General features: G+C 41.3%; 1 protein-coding gene across 2 annotated transcripts; it reads right to left on the reverse strand.

Annotated features, from left to right (window-relative positions):
• Positions 1 to 5483: 5483 nt before the first annotated feature.
• Positions 5484 to 10817, reverse strand: LOC105052812 (F-box protein At5g67140). 2 transcript variants are annotated; one of them, XM_010933744.4, is made up of 5 exons: positions 10602 to 10804; positions 10309 to 10455; positions 8537 to 8672; positions 7173 to 7271; positions 5484 to 5910 (listed from the first exon to the last, which is right to left on the reverse strand). In XM_010933744.4, the coding sequence occupies exons 1-5, from the start codon at positions 10706 to 10708 to the stop codon at positions 5704 to 5706; spliced, it is 696 nt and encodes a 231-aa protein (XP_010932046.3). In that variant the 5' UTR covers positions 10709 to 10804; the 3' UTR covers positions 5484 to 5703. The 2 variants fall into 2 exon arrangements, with proteins under 2 accessions (XP_010932046.3, XP_073100681.1); XM_073244580.1 differs by lacking the exon at positions 7173 to 7271 and having other exon boundaries at positions 10602 to 10817.
• Positions 10818 to 11705: the final 888 nt, after the last annotated feature.

The raw sequence follows: 11705 nt of genomic DNA on the forward strand, positions 1-11705 counted from the left end.
AATGCCGAACAAGGTCACTTTCTGCAAATAATTAATTCATCTTGGAACATGCCTATTAGCTTATTTTTTGCATAGGCAATCTTACTTAATGCCTCAAGTAACCTAACACTATGTATCTTAAGCTTGCGCTAGACACTGCACAATTTTGCAAAGACATAATTCAGACAACTGTACCAAAAAAAAAAAAAAGACATAATTCAGACAAATATTAATGCTGCAATATGCCTTAGTCTGCTATCAAAGGGCTGCTCTGATCCATAGGATTCATGAAATGGGTGCGATCTAGAAGCCAGTATTCTATCGAACACCAATGACATTGCACCGCATGACATAATGGGTGTGCAGGAAAACTTTTAATGTGACAGTCCTACGTCCTCCGGTATTTGCCGACCACCACTCTTGTCGATCCAAATAATTAATGGACCGAACATGTCCACTGGCTGAGGTGACTGTACGAGGATCGATGCATGGAATTAAATGTACCAAATGCTTGTAAGGATTGTAGCTTGATAAGTTTTCGAGAGCAAGACCTTTAATTCCAAGATCTTTGTTAACCGTACGTGCTTCTCGTTGGAAGAAATAAAACATAAAAATCTGATATTTGATGAAAGAGAGACGTATTTGATTTTTTCTGGAGCTTTGGAGGCTCGAACTAGAGAGAAAATGACTGCTGCATAATACCAACGATCCATCATGGGAAGGAGAACAAAATGAAAGGTTGGGTAGATAGGTGGTAGAGAAGAAACGAGTATAGCAGAAGAAGAAAACGCACACGGTTCTCCCTTTATATTTTTTTCACCAATATCAGTGAATCGAATTACCATCGGTGGTTAAATCCAATCTATCGGGCCCAAGATTAAATGGATCAAAGCCCAAAAGGATCAAGGCCCAAAGATATTCCTTAAATCATTAGTCTACCTTGGGAGGTCGTCTGCCGGTTAATACGGGATGGGAGTCATGGTATCCGATCCTTACTAGTTACAAGAAAGATGATAATTGCCAGATATGCAGCTAGATTTCTCAACTAGTCTGATTGCCTGTGGAACAAAATGATGAAAATTCAATATGGAGATTGAAGCCAGGGATCTTAGATTCACACGAATTGCAGAAGCTCCTTCATCTGGAGAGAGATTTGTATCTGTGCCCCAACAATGGTGGCCCAAGTTAGGTGGTTTATTGGTGACGGGATCTCAGTCAATGTGAGCCAGGATGCTTGGGTATCCAGTCTCTTCCTCTCTCACTAGCTCACCTATGTCAGCATAAAGGTGGACGACGGTGTACGGGCTAGTGAGCTTATCACTGACAATGATAGAGGTTGGAGGACTTATGATATCATCCACCTCTTTGATGGTCAGCTTGCTGATAGGATCCTTGCTATCCCTATTCCTATCCATCAAATTCATGATTTGAAAGATGGGGCCGGTCATACTGCCCCAAGACTCCTGTCTCTAATCTTGCTGCGGTGTATAAGCCAGCACTGGTGTGGAGAATGGAGCTTGCTTGGATCTGGAGAGTGACGATCCATCCCAGGGTCACTTTTTTTTGAAAGGTCGCTTGGGATCAGCTACCGACTCGAACTCTTCTCAGGGATAAAGATATGGAGATTCCGTCCGTCTATCCGATCTGCAGGTTGGAGGACGAGATGATGAAGTATGCCATACTTCACTATCCGAAAGTGTGTTTGATCTAGGGGATGACAGGCTACCAGTCCTTAGGGGCCACCGGTAGCTCCTGCCTCTCCTCTTTGGATGCGATATGTCAGAGTACGATTGAGTGTCAACCATCAGACAGTAAGATCATGTACATTACTTATCATATTTGATTTTTCAAGAACACCTTCATCTTCGAGGCCGAGGTTGTGCTTGCATATTGGGTATTGGAGAGAGTTTGCTGTCTTATGGAGGAATACTGTCAGTTCGATGTTGCTGGACAGTCCCTTGGTAGCTCAAGATTTTGGGACTCCTCTACTATAAATGCATCGACCCATAAGATTCTTCTCATTTTCTGAGAGCCTTCTCTTTAGGATTTGCCAAGGTCAACTTCGATGGCAGTATCAGAGATGGCAAAAATATTGTGGACTATGCCATCCAGGGTCCAGGTGGTAGGCTGCCAACTGCTGGGGGCTCCCCTCTTTTTGAGCCTTTGGTCTCCAAAGCAGAGCTTTGGGCTGTCTAGGTAGGCATCATTTGCACACATCAGGAGCTGCATATGGAGAGAATCCTTGTGGAGGATGACTCTACCACGGTCCAGGATGGTATGAAGCTATTGAGAGTTCATCTGCTCCTCCGTGATATCTAAAATTCTCTCTGTCAGTGCTCCATGATGGTCGTTCGTCATGTCTATCAGAAGACGAACAGCACTGCAGATTGGATGGCTTCCTTTGTTGCTAATCACACTGGAAACTGATCTTGGCACTACAGAGATGAATGCCTCCGAGCATTGCATGACATCTTGTTTGCTGATTCTTTGAGCTGCTCTTACATTAAAATGATGTGATCGCTTGCTTGCATCAATATATATATATATATATATATATATATATATATATATATATATATATATATATATATATATATATATATATATAAAAGATGCACAACCCATTTGCTTTCTTTAATTAATAAAAAACTATCCCAAGGGTGAGACCATAAGCCAGAAAAAATCATAAATATGTTCTAACCGGTCATGGAACGCAAGATAAGAAGACAATTATAGACAGCCCCTTCTATATTATCACTCACTAATTATCAAAATCTACATTCCAATTTTACAGTTCGAGCCACTCTCAGTAATCTAATTATGAGACAACTGAATTAAATGCCATCTAGCAACTGGTAGATGCCATTTCTATGATGGTTCAGTACCTTCAATAATGATGAGAGGAGCCTGCGAAAGGTTGGTGGATGTCATTATGTCATCATTATGCGCAACGGCTCCAACATCGTCCTGCAAGGGGACCCAAAACGATCATCACTTGGATTTCTGGCCCATTGATAGATCATGTTGATGCTGGTCCTATTTTGGTGGATTTGAGAAAAATAAGTTATGTGCTGAAATTTTTCAAGGCAACTTATGTGTATAGGGAGGCGCAGAATACTATAGACTAAGTGCCGTCCGATATGGCTAATTATATGAGTTCAATGATTTGGGAGTCAGCTTGGGTGGTACTATCTCAATTTAAAGACTTGGTATACTCTGATGCTACAATTTGTGCTTATGATAGAGCCGTGTAATTGTACCATCCCGCAAAAAGAAAAGAAATACAACTAAATTGTACGATTTCAATGAAAACCAAAGTAATTTGATAAATAATCTAGAAAAAAAATATATAGGGCTGCATATGCTGCATATTTCCAACTTAATACACACTATAGCGACACGGTAATTTGACAGCCTTGTATCGGTGATGTTGTTGCAGATCTCATAGAATTTTCGGAAAATTTGATTTAAATGATTAATATTGCCTCCAATTTTCTCTAATATTTTTGTACTGGTATTTTTCCATGAGACAAAGATCTATAAGATTGGAGTGTTCCATAAGAAACAGTCTTGTTGTGGGATGGGCATCAGGAGCATCGAACTCGAAAGTTTCATACCGAATACAATCAAGAGAGTCTACTGCTTAAGTACTACTGGCTCCTCCTCTTCCACGTGAGACGCTTTTTGCGGGGCAAAATCATGAGGGGCGGGGTGCTGACTGGGTCAAAGGCCTGGGCCCCGTTCCAGAGTGGATAATACCTCACGCTGGGTGGAGGGAGATGGGTCAGTACGACCGGACACGTAGACCTCAACAATTGACGCCGTCTGTGGGATCCCGTCTCCTACCTGCAGCAGTAGATTCTCTTGCTGGAGAGCTCTGTTGTGGGATGGGCATCGAGAGCATCGAATTCGAAAGTTTCATACCGGATACAATCAAAAGAGTCTACTATTTAAGTACTACTGGCTCCCTCTCTCCTACGTGAGGTGTTTTTTAGAGAACAAAATCGTGAGGGGCGGAGTGCTGACCGGGTCAAAGGCCTGGGCCCGTTCCAGAGCGGACAACAACAAGTCTTTTATATATATATATATATATATATATATATATATATATATATATATATATATATATATGAAACACTAGTTTGTTGCATGGCGTAAAGTTGTGTCAGACTCCTTTTTGATCATATATTTGAATGTTGTAGCATTTTCTGTTACTCACGCTGAGGGTCAATTTAGTCAGATGGAAAAGTTTTTACTATCACATGGCACCATGGTTCGGCCATTGAGTCACAATGGTTTAGTTCACCAGCAAGCCAAAGAAACTGTATCATGCGTGACTTGGGGCACCCCACAGTAGTTTTTATTTTTTAGGGGGTGATATAAAAAAAAATAAAAAAAAGAAGAAAAAACCAAAAGCTCTTCTCTATTTAAATCTACCGCTGTAGCTCCCAAGAGTGCACCATGCGCAGCCTTTGAAATTGGCTGCAATGATCGAACGAGGATGCATGGAATTATCGGTACAATATACTTTGCGGGGTCATAAATGGACATAAAATCTACATACCAAGTGAACACGACTATCTAGAAGTTTTGGAAAACAATATTGAAGCAAGTATTGCTGCATGAACGATTTATTTATTTCCAGAAGAAAATTCTATTCAGTGGCATGAAGTCAGAAAACCAGCTATGCAGCCTTACTCGTTCCAGAAGATAAGGTATGAGAAACCAACCTCATTCATTGTGCTACATGGCATGACAAATTGACCAGGGCGAAGCATTTATTCAAAGCATCTTCCCTGCGGTATTATTTACTGGCGATCGAAATCTCTCCCCCAACCACCGTAGCTTTATAGCGGACATCATGGATGTGGCCATGGCCATTTCGTGAAGTTAATAATGGAGGAGCTATGACGATGCTGGAGATGATAGATGTGACGTGGGATGTTTCCAGAAGATCCAATGAGGAGTGATGGGAGACACCTTCCAAAGAAAAGAGGAGTGGTGGGAGACATCCACCAAAGAAGAGGAGCGATGGGGACCTAAAGAAATGTACGTGGGTTTGGAAGGAATTTTTCGTATAGTAATTCAAGAAAAATTGATTTCATCGTGGGTTTCCAAGAAATTTTTTGTACAGTAAAAAGATCTGGACCGCCAGATAAATATCCATGGATCTCGGATCTAGATCCAGCCCGTTAACAGCCCTGCCACGCAGAAACATATGGTGGGCAGGCCCAAGGGACGGGCAAGCACCCTCCCGCAAACGTTTAGCCATGGGGCAAAGTAGACCACCTTCACTTAGAACCCTGTAAAATGACCTAATAGGGACGCCCCTTGAAATCTGTGCGTCACCTAGCTTCTGCCTGGAGATTTGCATCAAGAAAACAAATATGGAGACTACCGAAACTCAACTTCATTTTTTTCCCCCCTTGACAAAGTCAATTGGGATTTACTCCTGGAACTTCTTACCGTGAGCGGGAAATATGAATTCCAGCAGATTGATAATATTAGTTTCCAACAAATGAATATATTGAACTTCTTCGGATACACAAGATCTAGATTTTCTTTTTACATCTTCCTTTATTTTTTGGGTGGTTGCAGGATGCAGCACTGGATCCTAGACTCTACTGTTTTTTACAGTCTAAAAATGAATGTGCCAACAATACTTATTAATGACCATAAAAGACTTTCTTTTCCTGGGTGTCGAGCAAATTAACAAATCTGCCTTCATGATACTGGCAACTGATTTCCAATACTCAGATGATGTGACATGGGTTTTATCTGCAGAGCAGGGCTGATGCTGAGCAAGCTGATAAAACAATCCACGGGGACTCTCATACCCCAAACATTGATCGACTCAAGTCTTCGGCATTTGTTTACAAGCATGTTGAGACCACTCTCGGTCACATGGCGGCAGCTCCAGAGACTGATAGTCTGTATAACCAGTAGCACCAACAGATTAGCAACAAGTCAACAGTCAGTAACAAGTTCAAAATTTATTACCATAACTACATCAATGATCTCCAACTGCTGAAGTCCCAGAAATGTGCTGTCATCTAATCTTATTTTCTTTAAAATAGGAGAAAACTGGCAACATTTTGGTTTTCGTTTTGTAAATTATACTCACCTTGCACCTCAACTCTAAGTTGAAAAACTGATGACACTATCATATCATAGTTCATATGGCAAATGCTTTTCCTATCTTTCTCCCTTCATGACCATAGGATAGTTTTGTTTAGAATTTCAGAGCTGCATCCATTCATGAATGGATAATTACATAGTGATCAATGTGTTACATGGTAGTTTATCACATGGGACAAGACAGGGTTGAGGATATATCTGGGAATAGAACATGATGGATAGCCTCATCACTTAATTGCAAGGACGGATATTCTTATGAAATTCGACCTATCTTAGCCAATCTAGAGAAGAATCCATGGCAGGAATGGATAACATTCGTGACTTTGTCACAATGCGTTCACTTGCATAGAAATTAAGGTAGCTGAATCTCTTCTCAATCTTTATCAAGAACATAATCAGCATGTTCTTAACTAATCTGTATGATACACTGCAGAGATCTGACCATCCTGCATTGACTAAAACGAAATCTGCTCATGTCAACCAAGCACCACCTAAAGTAACATGGAAGGCAACAGCTTCTCAAACTACTACCTTGTGCAATACCGAAGGATTTTATGATCAAGAATGAATCATGGTCTGGGCTCTATAGATCAAGCAAAAGGCTTCAGCAGACAAAATTTATGGGAGGGCAATGGCACTACAGTGGGAAAAACTCAGAAGGGCAAGTTGCAATAGACTCAAGTTCACTGTACCGGTGGATACCGCACCATAATAGGTATATGGTACCATACCAGAACTGCTCTAGTATTGAACCAAAAGTTGGCACATGAGGAGTTCTGAGTCTCGGTATGCTGAACCAACCTTCGTACCAAGCATAGCACTATGGTATCAATATCGGTAGTGGCATGGGTCTGATGCTAAGTTTGCTAACATTGGATTCAAGACAAGAAGTTGCATATGCCGTGCCAGTGCATGAACAATTTCGTTCACCTTGATATCGATAATAAGTTGCTTCTCTACTCCTAAATCAAGCATATGCAGAATTTGAGCATCATCATTATAATGGAATGCCAGATAATAACTAGAGCTCATATTCCAGCATATTGGATACTTACTTTCAATTGTGGACAACTTTTCGCAATTGCATACAAGGATTCATCAGTAATAAATGTACCACCAATATTCAGGTTTTGTAAAGACATAGCTCTTGAAACCTGTATAAAGCCAGAAAGCTATATGAACAAGAGATATGGGAAAAGCAGAATCCTAAATTAATAATATTGTTGCAGAAATTTGAAAAAGGGAAAAATGAAACAGAAGAATGAACCTATTAAAGGGAGAAATGGGGGGGGGGGGGGGGGGGGAGGGGGTGCGGTATCACTTAATAAGCCAACTGTAATGTTAATGAAGTCATGCATGGAATGGCTCATTCACGAGATCATACAGGCATCTGTATTAACAAAAAAGCACATGCATACATATTAGCATGCCCTAAATGATTTATTGCTATTAGGAAGTTACATTTCCTAAGGTTAACGTGGATTCATTGTTCAGTAACTTCTTGCCTAAAACTGGCCAAATGTGTGATGCCTGTTTCTTGGAATTTGGCAATACTATGGCATGTCTTTTCGTTTAATCGTTTAAAAAGCATATTGGAAAGTGAGTTCAGCCGCTGCAGACATGCTGCACATATAACCAGCTGTGCAACTAATTTTTAAAAAACCAAAATTAACATGATATTGTCAGAAATGGATTGGAAAAGTTTGCCAAAACATCAAATGAAACTTTCGGTAGGAGTGATTGGCAAATAAGCATTTATTAATCCAATCCAAGTAGTTGGGTCAATGCTTAAAGGTTTTGGCTATGGTTTATTCTCTTCGAGCATCCTCTTTTCCCTCTTTTTCTATCCCTACACCTGCCCATTACTTGGATTCAAGTAATGTAGCTGGCATGTCATTGGAAATGCCATATGCAGGTCTAGTCATATGAGCTGAGAAATTCTTTCCCCCAATTTTCCACCATCAGGTAGACTTGCTCATCAGTCTTCTTTTAATATGATGAGCAACTTTTTCACTATTTTATTGTGCTTGCTTGCATGTAGTGTTACCCAGAACAAGACAAACAAAGATCTGATTTTCGGTTCTGGAGTCATAACATGCTAAATTCATAGAAATTTTTTCAAAAAAAAAAAACATAAACATAAGCAATGAAGAAAAAAATCAACAAATGTCTTTACATTGTACATAAAGAGCTCATTGGGTCAACCAAAATGGTACTGACATATACAGGCTCGATATTCAGTCCATCTACAATTTCATGCTAAATAGAAGAAAATATTAGTGGTAACATATATAACAAAGTTATGACACAGTGTTTATGCACAAACATAGGCTTTAAGCAATGTATAACAATAATATGCATGTTTATTGGACATAAAGCTCAAAATTCTAAACAGCAATTAACAGGGAAAGGCTGTTACCAGCTGAATTACGCCTTTATCAGTGATCCCAGCCAGTCCCCACAAGGATATAGATGTCAGATTCCTGACACACTTTGCCAAAGAGATCTTATACAATCCTTCATCAGTAATCTGGCAACCCCAGCAACTCCGAGCACTATGAAATGGCAAGCAAACTAGAATAAGCAAAACATGGAAGCTATGACGTAATACACAACAACAACAACAACAACAAACAGGAACTCCTTCAAATCATAGTCTTAGATGATAACAAGTTCTCAAAGCATGAGTTAGGTGTATATATATGAAATATAGGAATTCCAGCGGTCTGACTTTTTAAGAGGTATGATGCTCGTATAATTTATGTAGTTTTTTTGCTAGAAAGAAAGATGATTGAAATAGAATGCAAAAACTAATGACAGGCTTGCACGCATGAACAAATTGTTTCAGGATACAATCAAAGAAAGTGTAATCCATTAGAAATTTGAGTCATCTAAAAAGAAACAAAAAAAGGTAGAACAGAATTACAGCAATGCCTGTAACAAAATGATTATCATGGGCACTTCGTCATACAATATGCATGAACCTACAAGTTCACTGTATTTGGTCAAAACAAGAAAGAAGAACAGAAAATAAGAAGGAAGCTCATCAGTTATATAGCTAGATGAAACCAATTATATGAATTACAGTGGATACAAAAGATGAGAGAGAATAAAAGTTAAAAGCAGAAAACAATGGACCAGCAATATCAAATCTTTCAGGAAGGAAGAAGCATCAATTTTTTTTTTGGGAGGTAATTTATGTCCCTAATTTTTAAACTATATCGGGTTTTTTTAAATAGTCCCTAAACTACAAAAACTTAAGTTTTAGTCCTCAAACTTTCTGAACCGTTTTAATATCCAATAACTTTCTTGCACCGAAAATCCTATGCGACAGACACCAGTACTTATGTGGCTGTGGCTCCATTCATTTGAATGGGTTCCGTTCTTCTTCTTCTCTCCGCCCCCCACCACCACACCAGCCCGCCCCTCCAGCCCCTCTCCGGCGCCCGAGGTTTCTGCCCCATCCTAGCGCACCCCCGTTCGCTCCGGCACCGATGGGTTGTGCGCTAGTGCTCCCCCGCCCCACCCCCATGTGCCCCCACGGTTGAAGGAGGCCTGGGGGATAGCGGTGGGAACCGCGGGTGCATGCGGAGCCAAAGGCAGAGGATTGGCCGCCAGTGCACTCCGGGACCTCTAGATCGGCCGCCCCTCTTCCGTCGCTCCAAGCCTCCCATCCTATTGAGCCTTGGGGGGGGAGGCGCAGAACCCACCTTCGGTCACGGGGGGTAAGGGGGCCAGCGGTGGGAACCACGGGGGCGGGGCGGAGTTGAGGGGGCACCAGCGCACAACCCATCTTCGTTTTTTTTTTTTTTTTTTGAGTGCTTTGTAATTTGTGTGGGGCACTGGTCGAGTTTGATTGTCCACGTAAAAATCGGTTAGGACGAAAGAAATAAATCGATGAAAGAAAATTACCGAAAATCGTTGGAAAAATATTATTAAAATAATTTTAAAAATTTGGGGGTTAAATTTTAAATTTTTGTAATTTAAAAATTATTTAAAAAAATTTGATATAGTTCAAGGACTGGAGACATAATTTACGTTTTTTTTTTTTAATTTGAACTTCAATTTGTTGGGAAATGTTGGTACCCATAGGAACAGACGTATCGGAAGAAGGGCTCAAGTTTCAAAGAAAGGAAGGAAGAAAGAAAGAGACGCAAACGCAAACAGAGAGAGAAAAAGATGAGCGAGTACATGTTGAGCTCCTTGAGGTTGTAGGCGGCGCAGACGAGGCGGGCGGTAGAGGCGTCGTCCATCTTCCACCCGGAGAAGCTCAGCCACTCCCTGCTGGCCAGCGACTGCTCCACCCCTCCCCGCCACTTCCGGCACACCCCGCTCGCCCTTTTTTTTTTGGGATTCATTCATGTCAAAAAACCACCAAAAAAACAGCTATTAGTTCTAAACCACTTACCACAAAATTAATGAGAAGGAAACAGAAGGAAAGAGAAGAGGATGAATTGATGAAGGCCTCTTAGTTGGATGCTCACCGTGCATGGTCCCGGAAGGAGGAAAGAAGGGAGAAGATGTGGGCGAGGAGGTCCACCGGCAGCCGCTCTATCTCAGCCTCGGCGACCATCCCGCCCTTTCCCTCCATGTCTCCCTTAGGCGTGGCCGGGGGCCGGAGGAAGAGAGAGAGGAGAAGAGGAGGGTGGCGAAGGTTCCGAGATTACTTAGGACGGACCGGGGATTAATTATAGGAGTATACGAGGGGTAGCATATTTGTGTGGTCATCTTGCTGTCATCGTTACACCAAGTTTACGACCGTGCGATTGCTTGGAATGGAAGGTGGGAGGGAAAAGAGCGATGAGTCGGCGTTCCGGTCAAAAAGCTTTGTGGTAACTTATGAAACGAGGGTAGATCCGCTGCATCTTGTAATTGCGGTACTCGTCAGCTGGAAGATGATCGATTGACGCGTATGGTTTTTGGATAGGTTGGCGGATGCTAATTAGTTATTGAGGGTGCCGGCTGTTGTATAGGATCACAACGGTGAGGCGTGATGAAAATTTTCTTCAGATGGTTCGCGGAAACGGCAACGGCAATCTAGGCTGGGACGGCAACCATTGGAGTTACGCAATTGTTGGTTTTCTGATTACTTTTTATTATTATTGTTCCAAAGTCAAAACTTCCAATATACCCATGCGACCATACGTTGCTCCCTCCACCTGGACCGGAATTCAGATTAGGACCGATCGAGCCACTACTCGCAGAATCGGAACACTAATCAGGATTAAAATCAAAAGCCAAGGCTATCCAGAATCGAACGCTACATGTCTTATTGCTTGGAGGACAAGAGATTGTACCGTTCGAGCTAGAATCCGGTGGCAAGGTACATAATTGTAAAATGCTTTCGACATAACGCAGAGAAGGCGAGTTAGTCTTGAAATTGTTCTTTCTCAAAGGTTAAAAATTTCAGCATGCGATATTCTCAAAAACGATTTTTCTAGAAAAGCTCAAAAAAAAAAAAAAAAAAAGGGACAATCGCTCAGGTGTCCAGGAACGTTGACATGACTATCAGCAACCAGTCTGATACATAGAGAACGGTGGATTGATGACTTCTTTTGCGCGTATAACCAATATCCAAAAACATCTTC

Source organism: Elaeis guineensis, chromosome 10, assembly GCF_000442705.2.
Source record: "Elaeis guineensis isolate ETL-2024a chromosome 10, EG11, whole genome shotgun sequence".
Lineage (NCBI taxonomy): Eukaryota > Viridiplantae > Streptophyta > Magnoliopsida > Arecales > Arecaceae > Elaeis > Elaeis guineensis.